Raw genomic sequence first — 21,379 nt, forward strand, 5'->3', positions numbered from 1 at the left:
GTTTAAGCTTTTTGTGGCTCTCTTCAACTTGCTTAGCAAGTACAAGTGACTCATTGTGCTCTTTGAGCAAGTCATTGTACTTGCCAAGCAAGTTGGAGTGGGCAAGCTCTAACTTTGCATGAGTGCTCTCAAGAATCTTGACTTTGCCCTTTTTCCCTCTTGATGACGGATGTATACTCATTAATGAGGTTAGTGAATTCCTAAGGGTCAAGCTCTTCATCACTCTCATCTTCACTATCTACCTCACATACCTTTGTGTTATCTTTTGCCATGAGGCACATGGGAGGCGGAGGTAGTGGTGATTCTTCATTTGTGAGGGCGATGGTGACGATATCTTCTTCATCACTTGAATCTTCGCTTGATGAGACATCGGTCACCCACTCTTGTTTTTCCACCAAGAAGCTTCTCTTGGTGTGCCCTTTCATCTTTGGGAAGAGCTTGGTCTTCTTGTCATGGCTCTTCTTCTTTCCAAGCTTTTTGTTCTTGATCTTCTTTTCATCCTCTTCATCATCGCTTGAATCATGGCGATGTTTGCTTTTGTTGTCCTTCTTTCTCTTGTCCGGCTTGGGGCAATCGGGAGAGATGTGGCCTTTTTCTCCACAATTGTAACAAGTTTTGTTCTTGACATCTCCCCATGGCTGGAACATTCTTCTTTTGAGGTCAAAGTTGAAACCCTTCTTGTTGATCTTGTCATTCAAGCGTGTGAACTTTCTCATCATGAGAGCAAGTTCTCCATCATCTTCTTCATCGGATGAGCTCTCATGATGATCTTCTTCTTCATTGCTTGAGCTTGATTCTTGCTTGACCATCTTGAGCTTGCGGGATTTGTTGGCCTTGGTTTTGAGAGCAATTGATTTGCTTATTGTTGGCTCTTCGGACATACCAAGGATACCCATTTCATGAGCGCGAATTTCGCCCACAAGCTCTCCCACTTCCATCGTGTCAAGATTCTCCTTTTGAAGCATAGCATTGATAATGTTGTACTTGGGCTTTGGAAGGAGCATGAGAATCTTGCGGTCGATGGAGCCACTGTCAATTTTAGAAACTTCAAGAGTATTAATGTCCTTGACAATGACATTCAAGCGAGAATACATATCATTGCAATTTTCATGAGCAAGCATCTTAAAAGAATCATACTTAGCTCTAAACAAGTGATATTTTTGTTCACGGACTTTAGTGGAGCCTTCATGGATTTCAATTAGCTCTTTCCATATATCACTTGCTAAGTCCATGCCATTAACTCTAGCAAAGACTTCCTCACTACTGGCTTCGAAAATTGTATTTCTTGCCTTTGCATTCCACTTAAGTTGTTCCGTGGTGGGAGTTCCGGTGAACCCGGTCTTTGTTGCCAACCACACTTCGGGGGCAATCGCATCAAGATATGCGGCCATGCGAACTTTCCAATAGGCAAAGTTTTTGCCCTCGAAGTGAGGCGGCGAACCACCCATCTTGGCCATAGCTCTAGGCGGTGAAGCCTAATGATCCAAATGAGCAACGAGGCTCTGATACCAATTGTAAGGATCGATGGACCAAGAGGGGGGGTGAATTGGGCCTTTTTCAAATTTCTAAAGCAATTAAAACAACCTTAACCTATGCAATGCTAGTACGGCTCAATTCACCAACCGGCTAACTAAGCAAACTACACAAGCTACTACAGAAAAGAAACTAAGCAAGGTAGAGCTAAGTTATGATCTCTAAGGTCAAGCATATGAAAAGTTGCATGAAAGTAAAATGCTTGAAATGAAAGAGTGGGCAAGAGACAACCGGATTTTTTGCCGTGGTGTCGATGTGTTGGCACACACCCCTAATCCACGTTGTGACACTCACTAAGAGTCTTGTCACCTCCCATGTCACCGAGACTTGGGCGCTCACTAAGAGTCTCCGTTCACCATCCCGGCGTGGTGGAGCTCAAGCCACGTACAAACTTTTTCGGGCTCCCACAATCCTTGGCAAGCTCCGAAAGAAACACCTTCAATCACCAAGATCGTCTAGGTGCTGCCAATCACCAAGAGTAACAAGCTCCTAAGCCTTCACTTGACCTACACTCAGTTGGCCCTAGCTCAAGCACACTTGCTACACTTGCATAGGATGAATTCTTCAAGGTTGAAGCACAAACAAAGCACTAGATCTTCTCTCTTTTGCTCAAAGCTCTTTCTCTTCTTCTCAAGGGTGGCCTCAGGTTTTCAAGGTGTCAAAAGCAACTGAAATGAGCCAGGGAGTACCCTTATATAGAGTGGAGGAGGTCACATAGCCGTTGGACATTTTCTGCAGAAAAACCGTGACCACCGGAAGAACCGACGTGTCGGTACCCCAGGACTGGGTACCCCTTCTTGCTGTATCTAGGCAAGAGCCTTGTAGTTATCCTTGACTACGTCCAAACAGCCGGACCCCTGTGGTCCGGAGTCCTGATCTCTCGGCGACGGTTCCAGACCTGCCTCACGACTGGGAAAGGTCCGGGAACGACGCGTGTCCCGGAAGAGGCGGGCAGCCCGAACAGCCGGGGCTCCGGACCTCCCGAGGGGTCCGGACCCCCGCGGAAATCCCGGACCCCTTGTACGGTAACCGGACCACTCGCTAAGGGAAGAAGTCGACGCCCTGCCTCGGGGTGGTCCGGAGCGACACGTGTCTACAAGCACGACATTTGGCGCCGTCCGTGGGGAGGAACAGGCGCTGGCTGGATCTTCAGGCTTCTGGGGCCGTGTTCATCCTCTGCAACGACGAACAAGAAGATGAAGAGCGGCATGGTGGCACCCACGCCGCATGCTGTGGCACTGGGGCGCCAGCGCCCTCGGTGCGACGGTGCACGGCAGCTGCGCCTGCTGTGCGTCGCCACTGCGACGCCTCAGAGCCGGCACGTTGGTGCGTGGGGGCGACGCCTGTCGTGTGCCGCCCCGCACCATCCCGGTGTCGGCTCAAGGCTTTCTCTCAACATAGAGCCCGGAGCCGACGGCCATCCCGGAGGAAGTTGGCCGTGTCGTCCTGCCGTCGCCAGCACCGGAGATCCGCCTCAGCGTAGCTCGGTGCTGCTGCAGACAAGGCCCCGCCGCCAGGCACGGAGGCCCCTGGCGCTAGCACCAAGGACAAGCCGGCGAACGACCACACCTCTCCGCGCTCCACGTTCGGTCCTTCTGCTGCGCAAGGGCGTCTGGTTTCCATCGGCAGACGACGACGGCGGTAGGGGGGCCTCTCCCACTCAAAGCCAAAGAATTTGTCTCATGCTACCTAAGCATGTGACAGCTCTTAGGCAAGGAGTGGCCCCCCGGGCTCCCGAGGTGATGCTGGATGATGCAGTTCAGGCACATCTAGAGCGCCTTCGCCTCCGACGACTATGAAGAATTTAGGGGTGGCCGTGCCACTTCCAACCGGAGAAGAACACGCTGTATAGCATGCAGCCGTAGGTTACTCCTAAGAAAAGATTAAGAGAATCCTCCTTTGTAATAACGTGGCGCCTATGTGTGTGTCCAGAGCGGTCAAGGTCTGACCTTGTAAACCCGACCTCTGGCCCTATCACACAAACAGGCAAAAAGCGGTCCGGAGCGGTGGAGGTCCGACCTCGTAATCCTGACCTCTGATGTATACCGTGATAACCACAATAATAAAGGAGAGTTATTTTCTTAGTCTTGTCTCGACTCTACTCTAATTACATTCATTTGTTCTGGTTGGCTATTTCTTCGTTAACCGTCTCTTCCCCCCAAACAGAGTCTTTTCTTTTGCTAAGCGATCCAAGTTAAGTTGCCGGCTTGAAGTCAGGTGAGGACACCCCTTCTAGCTGGAAGGCAGTCCGGACCCCTAAGGACCTGCTCTGGAGAAGTGGTACTCGTATCCTGGGGTAGAGGAGCTCCGCGTAGCTTAGCCTGGTAATGTACCCTAAGCTTACGTACTTCACTACCTTGTTACAAGTACTCTAGTATCCAAGACTGCTGTCTTTAGAGGTCCCGGGCTCCCTTCTAGTATAAGGCTTGGTTTCTTGCACCTTACTGTGAGGTCCGGTGACATTTTCCTTTGGTTCGTCAGCAATAATTCAAGTCCACTCCGGTGGCCCGCTCCGGCGGAGACCGCTCGCCACGGTCGCCTCAAGTCCACTCCGGTGGCCCGCTCCGGCGGAGACCGCTCGCCACGGTCGCCTCAAGTCCACTCCGGTGGCCCGCTCCGGCGGAGACCGCTCGCCACGGTCGCCTCAAGTCCACTCCGGTGGCCCGCTCCGGCGGAGACCGCTCGCCACGGTCGACTCAAGTCCACTCCGGTGGCCCGCTCCGGCGGAGACCGCTCGCCACGGTCACCTCAAGTCCACTCCGGTGGCCCGCTCCGGCGGAGACCGCTCGCCACGGTCGCCTCAAGTCCACTCCGGTGGCCCGCTCCGGCGGAGACCGCTCGCCACGGTCGACTCAAGTCCACTCCGGTGGCCCGCTCCGGCGGAGACCGCTCGCCACGGTCGACTCAAGTCCACTCCGGTGGCCCGCTCCGGCGGAGACCGCTCGCCACGGTCGCCAAGAGCCAGGTCCAGGAGGTGGTGTTGCTCCCTGAGCGGTCCGAGGTCTGTGTAGCCGCTTAGCTTGGTTCCGTACCCTAAGCCCACACCTTCATCGCCCTGCGGAGAGCACTCTAGAGCCTGAACCTGGCAACCGGTGTACCGGCCTCAGGGGTCCGGAGCACCCGCTCTTTGTATGAGCGCACCAGTGTAATCAGGTTACATAGAAACATCACGATAGTGGCCCCACCCGCGGGTTCGTACCTCTCCCGAGGTGGGACCGGGGGCCACTGTCGGTACCCCAGGACTGGGGTACCCCTTCTTGCTGTATCTAGGCAAGAGCCTTGTAGTTATCCTTGACTACGTCCAAACAGCCGGACCCCTGTGGTCCGGAGTCCTGATCTCTCGGCGACGGTTCCGGACCTGCCTCACGACTGGGAAAGGTCCGGGAACGACGCGTGTCCCGGAAGAAGCGGGCAGCCCGAACAGCCGGGGCTCCGGACCTCCCGAGGGGTTCGGACCCCCGCGGAAATCCCAGACCCCTCATAGGGTCCCGGACCCCTTGTACGGTAACCGGACCACTCGCTAAGGGAAGAAGTCGACGCCCTGCCTCGGGGTGGTCCGGAGCGACACGTGTCTACAAGCACGACACGACGGGATAGAAAGTATAGGCATCGGTTCAACTGGTCTCTCTGTGTCCAATTAGTAGCCGTTGGAGTTCTGACACAGTATCCACGCTTGCGTCATTGCACCGGTGCATGCTCCGTAGGGGCATCGGTTCAACCGGTGCTGGAGAGGTTCACTGATCAACTCAAACAAGCGTTCTGGAACAAAGTACATCCAATGCACCGGTGCTTTGATTCTGAAGCGTCGGTTCAACCGGTTCTGAAGAGAAGTTGAAGTCCACCAAAACATGCTCTCTGGAACAAAGTACATCTAATGCACCGGTGCTTTTCTTGGGACCATCGGTTCAACCGGTGCTATAGAGTTTTTGACTTGATTCCTGCTTGCTTCCAAAGAAGATAGACCGACATGGCATCGGTCCTTCCGCCATGCATCGGATGCTCCGATGCTAGGGCACCGGTTCAACCGGTGCTGCTGTTTTTCTTTGTTTTCAGCTGAATTGACTTGGATTCGAATGTGACTTTGATTGTTTCTTCTTCCAAGAGTTGTGTTAACTTCTATTGACCAACTTTTGCTGTTTTTGAGTGAGTGTGCAAGATTTCTAAGGCCAACTCAATTTTGATCAAGCTACTAACTCATGAACCCCTCTTAATAGTACGATCAAGAACTAGAAACTATAAAACCTAGCTAAATCAAGTGTCCTTCATCTCCTTGTGACACTTGAGACTAGAAAGGTCCTTAAGCTTTCAAATTGAGTCCTTGGTTCGCATGATTGTTCCGAATTGAGGGGTCTCCTTTCATATTTCATATGAGACTAATCTAGTCATTGAGTTTTCCTTCAAAACACACGTTAGTCGCATACGGTTGTCATGAATCACCGAAACTTACCAATAGCATCTATCGGCCTAGATGCGCTACAACGGTGAAGATCACGGAGCCCACGCCCTTGATCTACACGGCGGAGGAGTCCCCAAACCTGACAGAGCCACCTACGTCGGTGTCCAGGTTGAAGAAGAACTCCCGTCGTCTGGTCATGTGGTGCGTGGCGCCGGAGTCGAGGTACCAGCCATCGATCCTGTCGTCGTCGGAGACGTTGCGAGGAGGACTCAGGCGCGCGGCTCAAAGAGGTGGAGTAGGGTGGTGGCGGACGGTGCCGCCGGGTGCAGCTCAATGGCCCCGTGGAGCAAGAACAGAGCTGCCTCGTCATCCGGCTGGGCCTCCGCGACATGGGCTTGGCCCCCACACCTCCGCTGTGGGCAGTCCTTGGCCCACTGGCCGTCCCTGCCATAGTTGTGGCAAGCGTCATCTCGTGCTGCCTTGGGCCTATCGGTGGCGCCGGCCTAAGCGCCTCCGCGGGCGCCTCGGTGCGCCCTCGTGCTCCGGCTGCGCGGCTTGCCGCGCTTGCGGCCACCAGTCGAGGAAGAGGGCTCCCCCTTCTTCCCGTCACCGCGTCGGGCCTCCCACTGCTCCTGAGTGAGGTGGAGCTTCCCGCGATGGAGATACCTCCCGAGGGAGGCTGTGGCTCATCGCTGTCGACGACCTTGAGGCGACCTATCGCCTCCTTGATTGTCATGGTGGAGAGGTCCAGCTGAGACTCGATCGAGCGAGCGGTCTGCCTGTACCTCTCAGGGACGCAGCGGAAGAGCTTCTCAACAGCTCTCTCCTCGTCGTAGGTGTCGTCGCCGTACGTCACCATCTTCTGCAACAGAGTGTTAAGACAGAGAGCAAAGTCATCGACGTCTTCACCTGGCTTGAAAGCCAGGTTCTCCCACTCCTTGCGAAGTGCCTGCAATGTGGACTTGCGAGCGCGGTCGCTGCCGATGCGAGCCGCAGCGATGGCATCCCAAGCCTCCTTGGCAATCTCCTCCTGGGAAAGCGAGAAGTGCATCTCGGGAGGGACTACTGCGATGAGCGCGTCCAGCACCCGACGATCTTCGTCGTAGTCGACGTCGTCATACTGGATGGCATCCCACATGTGCCGCACCTGGTGCCTTACCCTAATCACCACAGCCCACTCGACGTAGTTGGACTTGGTGAGGGTTGGCCACCCGCCACCGGGACCAACGTCCCGGACCACCACCTAGATGCCGTGGTAGCCAGGGGCGATGCCGCGCGCGGCCCAGCCAGGGGCGCCGCCGCCGCCCAGCGCGCCGCCGCCAGGGGCACCACCGCCGCGAGCACGCCCGTCCAGGCTGCCGCCGCCGCGCCCCGTCCACAGCGCCGTCTGCTGTCGCGCCGCCTCCCTTGCTAGCCGGAGCTCCGCGTCGGTGCTGTCATCAGCGGAGACAGAGTTGCTGGCGCTGCTACCGCACAGGGCTGCAACATCCCCTGCTGCTGCACATGCGGCATCTGCGGCCGCCTCTGCCTCCACTTCCGCCCTCGCCGCTGCTAGCTCCGCTGCCGCCAGCCTTGCTGCCCTTACCGCCGCTCGCTCGCGTTCCTCTGCCGCGGCGAGCTCGGCATCCTCCTGGAGCTGCGCGCTCGAGGCGACCGAGCGCCGAGACAGTCCTGTGGACATGGCGCGCCACAGGAGGGCTGCTGCGTGGGGAAGGGGCTGCCTCGGACGAGCTGCTGCTCGTCTGCGCAGGGGAGGAAGGAGGAGCAGGGACTGCAGCAGGTGTTGCTACAGCTGCTGCTGCGCTAGGGAGGGAGAAGAGCAGGAGATGTCCAACCTACAGGATAGTACGGCCCTGATATCAGTTGTTAGAAGCTCAATTTTCACTCTTATTGAGCTGAGAGGATGACAGTGAGTTTGGGGCAATTTTCTGGGGTTTTCTCATTCACAAACACACATCCATACTCTCCAACGAGAGGGGTGGCAACACATTTATACAAGGTGCTGCATGGCAGCCAAAGCATATGCCAAGAACTAGTCTAAGATGATGTCCTCTATGTCCTAACTACTGTCCTCTAGATGCTAACTAAAAACTGTCCAAGATGCTGCTGTCCTCTAGGAGCAGCAACCCCACTACGTGCTGCAGTAAGAAGAGATGTTGCAGCCCTACAAAGACCAAATAGTACAGAGACAAGAGACTTATTCCCTTCAGCTAGTGGTAATATTCTCTCCTTCCTTGATAATCATATAAAGTAATAGTAATAATACGGTAACTTATTATCAAAAAAAATAATACGGTAACGGAACAGCAATTAGCAGTCAACAACCAAATTGTACTAGTTTGCAGCATTGATGCAGTTCCTAACGCTTATCACTGTAGACGCCGATCGTTCGGATGCTGTAGTCTTCAAGTTTCGAATAGCATAAGACTATGCGCATTAAAATTGAGTTCTGACGAAGCAAATTGCAGCTTTAAGACATGACCAATTTTCTAAATATATTAATGTGCAATCTCCTGTGGATTCTGAAAATTAAAAAGTGCATGCTCCAGATCGATCTGATGCATCATAGCCAGGCATTAGGCGACTGAGATTTGTCAACTAACCTCTTGACTCTTCTTTTGTTTCATGGCAACAGGGACACTTGCTACTTGATGACGCAGTGCATGTGATAATTTTATCCATTAATTACAAAGAAGCTTTGTTGCCTACTCTAGAGTGCAGTTAGGTTTGCACCAGAATTTCTGAAAGGATAAAAACTAGTTTTTTTCTTTATCAGTAGATGCATGTTTATCATGATGAAAAAGTGATACCATAGGAACAGAACCCGCACACCAAATCTTTCAGGCAAATAGTACCATGACATGAGGAAGTGCGAGATGCTTCTGCGTGGCATGCAGCAGCCAAAACCGCAGGCAAGCGGCTCCTCTTCGGCAGCTTTAGGTTGGTGAAGTTGCCTTGCATCTTCTATCGTGCTGCCTTTTTATCACCCTGTGTAAAAGGCATGGTTATCTAGTAGTATCTTAAAAAAACAAGTGATTCTATTAACAAAAACCAAATGATTGTTCCTCAACCTTTTCCTATCGAATATCTATAGAATAAAGCTCAAATTGGGGAGCGACACTTGTGTAATTCGTGAACAATTTCCAACGGGTATGTGATCTAAACAATCGCCTGCTCTCATCTCCCATGTGCTTCTTTGACAGCTGCTTTTTTTTGACGCATGACTGGATCATATACTGCACATCTTCATTGCACTAATCATGAAGTTTAGCCTAGTTCGACGAAGAAATCTGAGATTTATCAGCTCTGTCTCCCAAATCTCTAACAAAATCTTTTGATTATTGCACCTTGGACCTTTGCATTATTAAACAATAAATACTTCACGTCCATGTTTGGGTGGAGAAAGTCTTTTCTATTGTCGCTTGTGAACATAACCAAATCTGCCCATCGGATTGAACTACTCAGCCAAATTGTTCTCGATAAGCAATCTCGCGCTATCACCAGAAGACTAGGAATATTTTGATCAAGGAAAACACTTGAACTCGAGACGAAGAGAAATCAAATTTAAATGATAGGGATGTGTATGCACGTCAATATCGTCCATCATCACACGCACCGATGATGCAGAAATATCGCGAAAACCGCTCGTGGCATATGTCATGTTCACAGTGCAGTTGCAATCGACTTTTTAGTTTCCACTTTCCAGTTGTACATGGCATCGTTCACTAGATGCTCATCTTAGATTCATATGCACCCAACAGGCCAATACGTTAGCATGATCTTATGACAGCAGCCTTGTTATGTCTCGCGGTCATGAAACAGAGCCATCTCAGCTCCCTCCAGGATCGTGAAGCCAATACCATTGATTTCTACAGGTTCATCCCATACCATTGCTTAATTCTTCTGTGTTCAAAAGGTTAAGCATATAACAGATTCTATCCATAGTAATGTTTTATACATTTGAAATGTTTGCCAAAATCAAACTCTCCTCCCTTCATTCCAAATTGCAGGTCATTCTGACTTTCCTAGATACACAGTTTTTTCTTATGTATCTGAACATATCATATATCTATATGACTATATGCATAGCAAATGCTCTGTGTCCAAAACAACCTATAGTTTGAAACCGGGCAAGAGTATATTGAAACCCTGCCCCAAACTTGATTGGGGAGGTAGGGGAACTGTACATCATACTGCTGAGATCAACAGCATGAAACTAACCCGCATTAGTGAATAATGCAACTATTGGGTATGTGAAGCAGGAGCCTGGAACAAATTAATCTAATGAACCAATCCAACTTCAACATTTCCTCAGAAAACAAAACACATGTGAAACAGGCCAAGCAACACACAGTTCAATAAAAATGCTGGGATTTGTAGATATACTCAGGCACCCAGCTGCTACTGATGCTTCCAACATCATCAACAGTTACTTAAAGACCACCAGTAAAAAAAATCCACTTGATTCAGATTATCAAAATTGGGCTGGTGGTGTTTAGCAGTGCTACAAACTAAAAATATTCACGAACTGATTTCAGCTATTTTCCGTTAGCCGCACTCGCACCCTTGTGGAAAGGCCAGAGGCTAGCCAACCTTTCAAGCACTCCAGCGCCTTTTGAGAAGTAGCCTAAGGCCTGTGGAGGAGCAGCAGGGGGGAAATCCTCCGGAGGCATAGCGAATGGTCGCACCATTTTCTCAAACTTGTCCATCGTCAGGCAGGACCCAACTTCCTGTAGTCTTTCAGGTCCCATTATAGGCAGTGTGTGCTCCTGGAGCAATGAAGAACTTTCGCTGGTTTTGTCCTGGACCAACATACATCCCGTTAGTAAATTCAAATGGTTCTACTAGTATACAAAAACACGGCTGAATTTATGTCCAGCATTGTGCGCAATATGGTCTATCACCTCTAGGGGACTGAGATCGGCACCACGGCTGAACGTCATTTCAATCCGGAACCTTCTCTCATCTTCTAATGGAACCTGCAAACAAAAAATTTAGTATGCAGATTGGAACTTTTCTATTGGAAAAGGACAACTGCAACCTGACACCAGGTCATATGGCATTAGCAAGATCACAAATGAGGCATGAGAACTAAACAGCCTTCCGATTATTTTCATGGAGATAGCACATAAATAGTTATACCCTATTATAGAAAACTGCCAGACTCAAAACCTTTCGAAAATAACAACTCGTGAAGGCAAGAAATGTGAATATGCAGGATCACCTGCACCTAAAAAGTGAAAGATTGATCAAAGACTGAAGATGATGAAAAGAGCCATACCTCTGTGTTCTCAAACATTCTAAGCACGATATTACTCATGTAGTCAAGCTCCTTAGTTCTATGTAGACGGTCCAAAGCACTTTGGCAGACAAGGCTATCCTCTCCTTGTAGGCATTCGTCCAAATTGCAGTAGCGAAGGACATTCATTAAGGAGTGTATATGAGATTCCTGGTGGAGAAAATGCAGAGACAATGTAACTGATAATTCCAAAAGGATGAAAACAGTAAAGCATACTGCAGCAAAATGCACTATCGTACCGATGTGAAGTAAAGCCTTGTGCGGACATGACGCTCAGGTGTCCCCACATTGGCATACCTGCAATGAAGTAGCTACATAAACTTTACATGTACATTATCCAAGAAAAATGAATTTTATAAAAATTAGAGCAAGAAACACACTTAGGATCTAGACGATATTTAGTTTCTCTATCATCTTCATCTTCCTGGTCCAATGACTTCTCACTTGTAGAACTAGATCTTCTTCCATCCTCATTTCTAGCATGAATCTTTTGCTGGTGTTCTGCTTCTTTAGTTGGTAGGAATATAGCTTCGTCTTCAATAAATTTTGGTTCAGCAACACTGATAGCTTCTTCACGAGTGTTGCGTAGATCAATTAGGATTTTCCCCAATAAACGACGGGCTATCTAGAGAAAACATTTAGAAAAAAAGAATATAAGCAACATAAAGTGAGACAAATTACAAGAAACAGTTATATTAAAAAAAAAGCCACCACAAGGCTGATTCAATAGCTCATATGATATTACTAGTAAATATAAGGGTAGATGATAATGACAACTATAAATTATTGCTTGTACCATTGCTCTGACTAGTAAAGTCACTCAAGCATTGCCCATTGTTAAAAAGGTTTCCACCTTCATGGGGTGGAACTGTGTGCAAACATAATATCGATGAAATCATTACAAGGCCATAAGGGCAAAAACTAAACCCCAATTTTTTCAATGAAAAGTGTGAGAAATGAAGACAATTTCACATGGAGTAAGTACTAAAGAGTCAATCGTGGGAATTTGACAAAAAATGGTATAACTTGTTTATTTTTGCAATTTTCCTGAATAGCGGCCTGTAACAAATATATGGTAAGTTTATCCCTTTCTAGTTCTGGCAGAGGATATCTTCAGGTAGATGTCAAAAGAATATTGAAAAATCTAAACACAGAAATGAAAGTTAGATGCTTGAGTTTTTCCTGAACTAAACATAATTTTTTTTTCAGCTCAGTATTTTCATTGAGGATGTACCTTAGTGGCAATTTCATTGAATGTTAACGAACCACTTTTACTAAAAGTGAAAAAGGAACCATGAAGCAAACTATAGTTTGCTAGAAACAGATTCAAATATTACAAATGTATCCATAATTCCATATCTACAATGCACAAGCGTCAATGGAAATCCAATTGATTGCACACAGATAATCGCTTGATGGTATGGTAATCATACGATTGCTTATGACAACTAATCAGACAAATTTTGATACAGAACAAACCTTTGAGCCAATTTTCAGTTTTTGCTTTGGGTTGATCCCATACTCATTAGGAATGACACCATCAGCAAGTGTCTACAAGAATAGCACTGTTAGATAAGCAATGGCACAAAGGCATGTTGGAAAGAAACCTTCATGAGAACACATTTGCATCCACAAACTAGCAGAAAGACTACAGCGAAGATATATATGGATATAAAGAAATAGAAGTTTTCAAACCATCACGTCTTTCATAACCAAGTGATTGACAGATAAACAACAGATTCCCAGGCTATTCAGGAGGTAACCTACATGTTATTCTACAAGGGAATTGGCAGTAAATCTCTTGCAGGATAAACAGAAAGAATGGCCAAGCATAAGTCTCCCTCCCATGTTCACTTTAGAGTCATGCCTTCTTCTAAGTGTAATGCGGGGAGGCAGTCTGCCTCTTCCGTCTCGTTTTTTTTATGTTCACTTTAGTCAGAACTATATAACACACTACCTTGAATTTGTTTTTTCATGCAACAGCACTCCTGTAATTGTTACATTATGAGGTCTTTGGTCTTCCTTGCAAACTTGGGGTGTCAGAAAGAGTTTGTATCAAATTAAAAAATGATGTTGCCAAAACTTCAGCATTATATCTGCTCGGTCGTCCATATTAAGACAGCATATTGTACTTCCATATTGTCACATGTGCAGTAACGGAAGCCTCTTCTAAAGAGCATGAGTAATCAACATAACTTTGTGATGGCTCAACGGAGAGACTACAGCATGCATTACACACAATTACATAAGTCTGTTATCAATTTTCAAGCATAATAACAAGACAGCATATAAAAGAGGAGCTTACTTGGGCAACTTTGAAGAGCTCTTCCAAACCCTCAAGATCAAGATGAGCATTGTGCAAAAGGTCATATCTGCCATTCAGTGCATTAGTTTAGATGTAAGGCTATGTATATTATGACCATGATGTAAGTGATCCTGCGAATTCAAACTAAACATATTTTACATTAAAAGATGAATGGCAACACACCATATTTACGTTAATCAGATTGGTAAAATACACATTCTTTCCGCATTTTTAAATTAAAGTTTCCATAATTTCATGGCATATCACATATTTAGAAACCCCTTTAGAATATATTAACTTGATCCAAGTAAAATGCACACAATAAGTGGAAAAAGACTACAATTTTCCCCTCTTTTCTGGAGTATTTCTTTGCTCATTTCTTAATAAAGAAACTGTTAGAAGATGACTTACTTGCAGGAGTCATATACATCTGGGATCTGGGTAATGTCAAAACGGCTGCATTGTGATACAAATAACCATGAGTGTTAGGAACAAAAAGAAAATAGAACAAAATAGTTACATTGATTTATCAACATCCAAAACAATTATAAAAGGTGAAACACTTTACTCCTTTCTTTCGTTGTATAAATCTCTCTCAAGTTTTCTCCATCTGGCAAACATCAAGAGGAAGCTTTCGCAGCCACAAGGCAACCCAGCAGCAATTCGAGCCACATCAATAGTTGTCTTCCCAAGAGCTTTTGCTTGGTCATATCTAGAAAATGAGCTTGTCAGTGCAAGCTTTTCATCTTCACCTTCAGCAAGTAGTTTTACTTGTGCAGTTACTTCTTTTGTCAACTTGGCCTGATTAATATGTAATGGTGGAAGAAAGAACCAGTCATTATTCATGACAGTAGAACACTATGCAGCTTAGAAATAAAACAGTGTATCGAAAACTGAAATTGCTCCATAACTTGTTGTGTTTGAATTTAGCAAGAATGCTTGATACTAAAGAAAAATATTCTTCTGGGAAAACTGTTGGCAAAACTTACACCAAGTGTGGCCATAAAAATGAGAAAAAAGAATACGAATTTCACCAGAATTCAAGCAAATCAATAATTTCAACTAGATCATTGACACAAGTACTGAGTTACAACTTTTGTGAGAAATGCTTAATATGTTGAGCTATTAATCTAGCTGTATATCCACTCAAAGCACTTTACCATCTTTGGCAGGAGTTGGGAAGCATTTGCAGGCAATCCTGCACCATCAACCATCCAAGGAAACTCTGCTGACCCTTCAGTGTCCTTTGCTTTAGTATTCGAAATGATAATCTCATGCAACCTAGCCTGAAAGATCAGTTCATTAAGCTTCTGTTAAGAACTGATGGAATAAATCTATATGATACTCCCTGTTTCCACCTGGAGTACCCTCCCACCCAGCGCATAATTGCTCCCCAGACCATATAAGTGCCACCAAGGGGCTAACCATATAGGTTCTATCCCCACCACACAACTAACGCCTAAGGAGTTTTTGCAATAGAATATGGTGGTTTTTGTTATAATAATTTTAGAATGTAGTTTTCTCATAACAACTCAATAGTAGCTGCTGAGCTTGAGATCATAGTAGTTTATACAAGCCACACCCTAGAGTCCAAAATTATCATCTCCCACATGCTACAAGGAAATTTTGAAATATAAAGGAACATCTAACATCTTATTTATTCAGAACTTCGTATGGCTATTAGAATCCTAGAAACTTCTTGCTCAAAAGAAGTCCTCGAAACTTCATAGAAAGAAAATATTTTATCAAAATATGAAAGCAAACCTTTGCTTCATCCATCTCTGTGCTGGCATCTTCCAATCCATCTAGCATAGACGAGTCTTTACTTACTAAAGATACCTGAACACATTAGTATAAATGATAAGTTTCAAGAGAGGCAGGATCAAGCAACAAATGTGATCTTCTAGATCATTAGCACCAACCAGTATAGGAGTTAGCTGCCCTTCCAAATCAAGAAGGCCTTTTGCAAAGGCTGCTGCAGACATCTGAAAAGTACACCATCGTGAACATGTGGATTAGGAACAACTGTTGTTATAAGGAAATTATAATTGGCCACATGCAGTCACCTACTTTAACACGAGTGGCAGAACCGTAGACTCTGCATCTATTACAAGGAATAATTATGAAGGAAAAAGTGGGAGGAACTTAGACCACCCCCTCTAGCCACTCCGACCCTAAAACCCAGGTGTTAGAGTGGGGGAGAGGGGGGGCTTTATCACTGGACCAACATCCCCCCTACGGCGAGCGAGCCGCGCCGCGCCGCGCCTGTGGCTGCTGGCTGCTGGTCTCAGCGAACCCCGCAGGGGAAATCGCGCAGCGGAAGAAATGCGTGGCCGGTGGGTTTCGAACCCGGGACCTGGCTCTGGTACCAACTTAGACCACCCCCTCTAGCCACTCCGACCCTAAAACCCAGGTGTTAGTGGGGGAGAGGGGGGGCTTTATCACTAGACCAACAAAGGGGTATATTTCTCCAATGTTGATTCAAAAATAGGACATTCAATTTAATCATGTTTCCTCTCTTTTGCTCTCATTTGTCTTCCATCTTCCTTCCATATTGAGTAAATATTTACAAAATTTTCTAATACATTTCAACAGTACAAAGGGATATCATGGTCACTTCAATCTTTATTGATTATGTAACATTATCTGTCACACGCCTAATCAAAATGTTGTAAGGAGTGACATCATTGATTTTGTTATTTATTACGCTCGGTCCCATCTGGAACAACTTTAAGGATTGGATGCCCCCCCCCCCCAACCTAACCACCACCACACACACACCCCCCCTTCCAAAACCCCACTATACATATTGTTCCAAATCTGCCAAACCATCAAGTGCAATTTTCTGAAAGTACCGCAGCAAGAATAAGTTTGGATTCTATGTACGACAGTAGTACTTTGCCCACTTATGTGGGAAAAAGTCAATAATTCAACTAGCTAGAAGTGTAATGAAGCCTTTACAGCCATTCCACTGAGGCTCCGAGGAAAATCTAACGGCCAATTTCAGAGGATTGAAGTGGGATTATTTCTACAGGGCAAATAAATCAGGAAAAGAAACATGACTTGTATACCTGTACACGGCCTTCATCTGAACTATATATTTTTAAATCATGTCTGTACGTGCTATGGAGACGAAGCAAACCAGTTCCTTCCCCTGTATTTAAAATAGTGAGAGTCAGGGAAAAACATTCTTCAAGTACAGGGAGATACTTCAAATGCAAACCCCATTTGATCAAATGTGCAAGAAACAAAACATATTTCAGATGGAGAGTACATTTTAATGAATTGTCAAAGATGATTTGAATAGAACTGAAACTCACATGAATAGCAAACATCATCCTTGAATTGAAACGAAACTACCACAGACATCTCATAAGATGAAAAGAACTGTAAGTAATGAAAGATCCTAATAGAGCAGTCTAACACTATGATCATGAAACTTCAAAATCACCAGGACTTCAAAAGGCTGTGAAGATATAAAGTGGAAATGGAGTTTTAAGATTCCTTTGGTCAGCTATATACCATCATGAGCCATATGCACTCTCCAATTACTATTGACTAAGAACGTGAGACATCAACCACTTGTACATGCGACATAACTATATGACTATATCCTCTCTTGCCACATTGAAAACTTTTCACAACTAAAATAAGTACAGTCACTAAAGTGACACAGTGTTTCAAGATTAAGAAAATGCCAAGAAAATTTTCAAGTTTAGGAAGTTGGTAAAGTTTCTTTGACAATTTTATCGTGAGAGCCATCCAATATCGAGACAAGCACAAGATTGTAGTGAAACAAAAACTCCCATTCAAACAGAATCTGCCATTGTACTTCTTTCACAATATGATAGAGGCAGCGAGAATATGAACAACCTGGATATATGTTGTTTCTGAAAAACCTTCCCAACTCCTCTGCCTGAATGAAAAGTACACAAAGAAATAATAATTAGAGAATGCTGGTTACCAATGTAAATGTACAATTTTGTTTTGACCTATCCAAATTTGGCAAGAAGCTCGCTGAACATAGTATTTTTTTAAAAAAAAAACAGAGAATAACATAAAAATGGTAACTGATGCAGAGAAAGTCTAACTCAATAATTCCTGGTTATATATGCAATGTTAAAATATTTTAAATTTAATGTCCCTCCTCCATTTGATGCACTGAGCAGGTTTAAACAACAAATACAATAAGTAGAAATTTTGCGAAGGCGAACAAAATAGGCTGCATTTCTGCTGGGTCACGATGGTAAAGTATACTTGTTTGCCTGCCTATATTGCATCTACAACATATAGCACAGAAACGTGCTCTACACCTGCCTATCTATAACTTATAATTGCCTAATTCCATATTGAGCACTAAAATCTGCATATTTTAAATTAGATCATAGAAATGGACAGCATCAACAAATATTTATCATTATGAACAATTAGAAGATATATTAACAACAACTATTCGATAAATTGAAATATGCACAGTTTAAAACCTGCTTTCTCCCAGCATGAGTGAGTACTCCACCGTATTTCAGAATCATCAGGGCTTCAATTGGTCGTTCCTCTTCACCATCACCATTTCGCTTGGGAACTTTTATCCATTTCAGTGGCTTTAGCTGAACCTTCCTATAAATGCCAGAGAAATGCCCACCCTAGTATCGGAATAGTAGCATAAGTTATCAATGTGAGACAGAAGATTTTCATGGCAGTTGTGTTTTCCAAATAAATGGCTGACTCTGAAGGATACAAGTTTAAGCAGTTGTGTTTTGCACTAAAGTGGTTGACTCTTCTATTTACAGCAGGAAAATTGGCAAGTTTGTTGAGCTCCAAGAGAACTCTGCTTAATTTCTATGTTGATATAATAGTTCTAACAGTGTGTATCCATAGGTTGTCCGATGAGGCGGAAAGAAAGGGCAAAAGTGATTAAATATCAAGTTTTTGAGATTTTTTGTGGATGATCATTTGATGCCAAATTGATATAGGCGGTGTAAGAGAGGGAGAATAGGAGAGAATAATGGCTTGTATTCCTCCAAACCCTAGAATGGTGGGATATATAGTTCCTACACATGGGCCTCTATACATGGACTCAATATACACCAACACCCCCCCCCCCCCCCCCCCCGCGCAGTCTGAACTACCGGCGCAGTGGTGTTCAACACTGGACAACAAGAAAGCTAACACCCCCCTCCCCGCAGTCTGAACTACCGACGCAGCAGTGTTCAAGACTGGACAAGAAGAAAGTACAAAGGGCAAATACCCCCCCAACAACCACAACTAGCCACCTGCTACGTTGAGGCTGGAGCGAAACTCCGAGAAGGTCGAGGAGGGTAGTCCCTTGGTGAAGATGTCAGCAAACTGGGAGGTGGTCGGGACATGGAGTACCCGAACATCGCCGATTGCGACCCTGTCGCGCACGAAGTGCAAGTCAATCTCCACGTGTTTCGTCCGCTGATGCTGGACGGGGTTGGTGGAGAGATACACGGCGCTGACGTTGTCGCAGTAGATGAGCGTGCTCTTGGCGAGCGGGCTGTGGAGCTCCGTTAAGAGCTGTCGTAGCCAGGACGCCTCCGCCACGCCGTTAGCGACAGCACGGTACTCCGCCTCGGCACTGGAGCGGGAGACAATCGGCTGCCGCTTGGACGACCAGGAGACCAGGTTGCCGCCGAGGAAGACGGCGTAGCCGGAAGTGGATCGACGAGTGTCCGGCCAGCCAGCCCAGTCAGCGTCGGTGTAGACAACCAGCTCAGCAAAGGACGAGCGGTGAAGAACTAGGCCGAGGTCCACAGTGCCACGGATGTAGCGGAGACGCTTCAGCGCAGCAAGGTGTGACTCCCGGGGATCATGCATATGGAGACAGACCTGCTGAACCGCGTAGGTGAGATCCGGCCTGGTGAAGGTGAGGTACTGCAAAGCGCCGGCCAGACTCCGGTAGGCAGTAGGATCAGCCACCGGAGCACCCAGATCAGCAGACAGCTTCGCCTGAATGTCGACAGGAGTGGAGCAGGGCTTGCAATCAGTCATCCCAGCCCACTCCAAAATATCAAGTGTGTACTGCCGCTGGTGAAGGAGAAGACCAGACAGGCGAGGCTCAACAGTGACGCCCAAGAAGTGGTAGAGCTGACCCAGATCCTTCATAGCAAACTCCTGCTGCAGAGAGATGACACTCTGAAGCAATCACTGACTGGAGGCTGTGAGCACAATGTCATCGACATATAGCAGCAGATAGGCAGTCTCATCCCCACGGCGGTAGATGAAGAGAGACGTGTCAGACTTGGCCTCGGTGAACCCCAATGTCAGCAAGAACGTGGCGAACCAAGAGTACCGAGCCCGAGGAGCCTGCTTCAGACCATAGAGAGACTTGTTGAGCCGGCAGACCATATCCGGACGACTCGAGTCCACAAATCCCGCTGGCTGAGAGCAGTAGACAGTCTCTGACAGTGTGCCATGAAGAAAGGCATTCTTCATGTCCAGCTAGTGCACAGGCCAAGAGCGCGAGAGCGCAAGTGATAGGACCGTGCGCACCGTAGCGGGCTTCACGACTGGACTGAAGGTCTCGTCATAGTCCACACCAGGCCGCTGTGTGAACCCCCGGAGAACCCAGCGAGCCATGTATCGCTCCAGTGTGCCATCAGCCCAATGCTTATGCGTCCAGATCCACTTGCCAGTCACCACATTGCAAACAGATGGACGTGGTACGAGATCCCACGTCTGGTTGGCAAGAAGAGCCGCGTACTCCACTTCCCTCGCGCGACGCCAGTGAGGATCCGCCAAGGCGTCGCGGACAGAGGAGGGTACAGGAGAGACCCACGGCTCGCCCTTTATGGCGGAGAGAGTAACGGCCTGAGACGCCATCCGCCGAGTCACCATGGGATGGATATGCCGAGGATCCCGATGGATGACTGGCAGGTGGTACACCGACGGCTAAGCTCGAGAGGGAGCCGGTGGAGGCGGCGGCAGCGGCTCCGGTGTAGAAGGCGGCGACGGCTCCGGTGTAGAAGGCGGCGGCGGCTCCGGTGGAGGCGCCGCGGGAGCCTTCGGGCCCGGAGGCGGCGCCGGTGTCGGCGCCGAACGACGTCGGTACACCTGCACCGGCTGAGCGTACCGCGGCGGCACCGATGTCGGCGCCGAGCGACGCCGGTACACCTGCACCGGCTGAGCGTACCACGCAGGTGCGGGGAGAGGCACCGGGGCCGCGCGTAGCGCAGCAGGAGACACCGGGTCCGCGCGTGGTGCGACCGCGGGCATCGGGGCCGCGCGGGGCGCAGCAGGGATCACCGGAAGCGGTGCCGGTGTCAGTCGGAAAGGACGGACAGGAAAAGGTGGCTGAACCACCAGGTCAGTCGGAAACAGAGACTCCAGCTCGGGGTCAGGAGAAGGTGCGGAGGAGGTGGAGTAGGGGAAATCCGACTCGTCAAAGACGACGTGTCGGGAGATCTGGACGCAGCGAGAGGTGAGGTCAAAGCATCGGTACCCCTTGTGGTCAGAGGAGTAACCAAGGAACACACAACGAGTCGAGCGGGGCGCCAGCTTGTGAGGAGCAGTGGCGGAGTTGTTAGGGTAACACGCACACCCGAAGACCCGAAGGTGGTCGTAGCGAGGAGGGGTACCGAAAAGAACGTGGTGTGGAGTGGGAGGAGGAGAAGCAGTGGACGGAAGACGGTTGAGCAAGTAGGAGGCGGTGTGGAGGCTCTCAGCCCAGAAGCGCGGGGGCAGAGAGGCCTGGATCAGAAGGGTGCGCACGACGTCGTTCGTCGTGCGAATCATCTGCTCAGTCTTGCCGTTTTGAGGAGAGGTATACGGACAAGACATACGTAGCTGAACACCCCGAGAGAGGAAGAAAGAACGGGAGGTGGAG

General features: G+C 47.7%; 1 protein-coding gene across 9 annotated transcripts in view; it reads right to left on the reverse strand.

The window, feature by feature from the left end:
- Positions 1-10,196: 10,196 nt before the first annotated feature.
- The window catches only part of LOC120690163 (inositol hexakisphosphate and diphosphoinositol-pentakisphosphate kinase VIP2-like), a 38,428-nt gene continuing 27,245 nt past the window's right edge, over positions 10,197-21,379 (reverse strand). For 8 of the 9 annotated variants that reach the window (XM_039972708.1, XM_039972706.1, XM_039972707.1 and 5 more), the window contains 15 exons: positions 18,018-18,176; positions 17,407-17,449; positions 16,605-16,687; positions 15,456-15,518; positions 15,298-15,372; positions 14,694-14,819; positions 14,102-14,334; positions 13,945-13,989; positions 13,534-13,600; positions 12,708-12,779; positions 11,609-11,853; positions 11,468-11,525; positions 11,211-11,378; positions 10,834-10,908; positions 10,260-10,731 (listed from right to left, as the gene is read on the reverse strand). In XM_039972708.1, coding sequence (XP_039828642.1) covers positions 10,468-10,731; positions 10,834-10,908; positions 11,211-11,378; positions 11,468-11,525; positions 11,609-11,853; positions 12,708-12,779; positions 13,534-13,600; positions 13,945-13,989; positions 14,102-14,334; positions 14,694-14,819; positions 15,298-15,372; positions 15,456-15,518; positions 16,605-16,687; positions 17,407-17,449; positions 18,018-18,176 — 1,776 coding nt within the window. In that variant the 3' untranslated portion in view covers positions 10,260-10,467. Of the gene's footprint in view, positions 10,732-10,833; positions 10,909-11,210; positions 11,379-11,467; positions 11,526-11,608; positions 11,854-12,707; positions 12,780-13,533; positions 13,601-13,944; positions 13,990-14,101; positions 14,335-14,693; positions 14,820-15,297; positions 15,373-15,455; positions 15,519-16,604; positions 16,688-17,406; positions 17,450-18,017; positions 18,177-21,379 lie in introns of all 9 variants that reach the window. The other variant, XM_039972704.1, reaches the window with a different exon arrangement.

The sequence above is a fragment of the Panicum virgatum genome, chromosome 9N (genome assembly GCF_016808335.1).
Source record: "Panicum virgatum strain AP13 chromosome 9N, P.virgatum_v5, whole genome shotgun sequence".
Taxonomy (NCBI): domain Eukaryota; kingdom Viridiplantae; phylum Streptophyta; class Magnoliopsida; order Poales; family Poaceae; genus Panicum; species Panicum virgatum.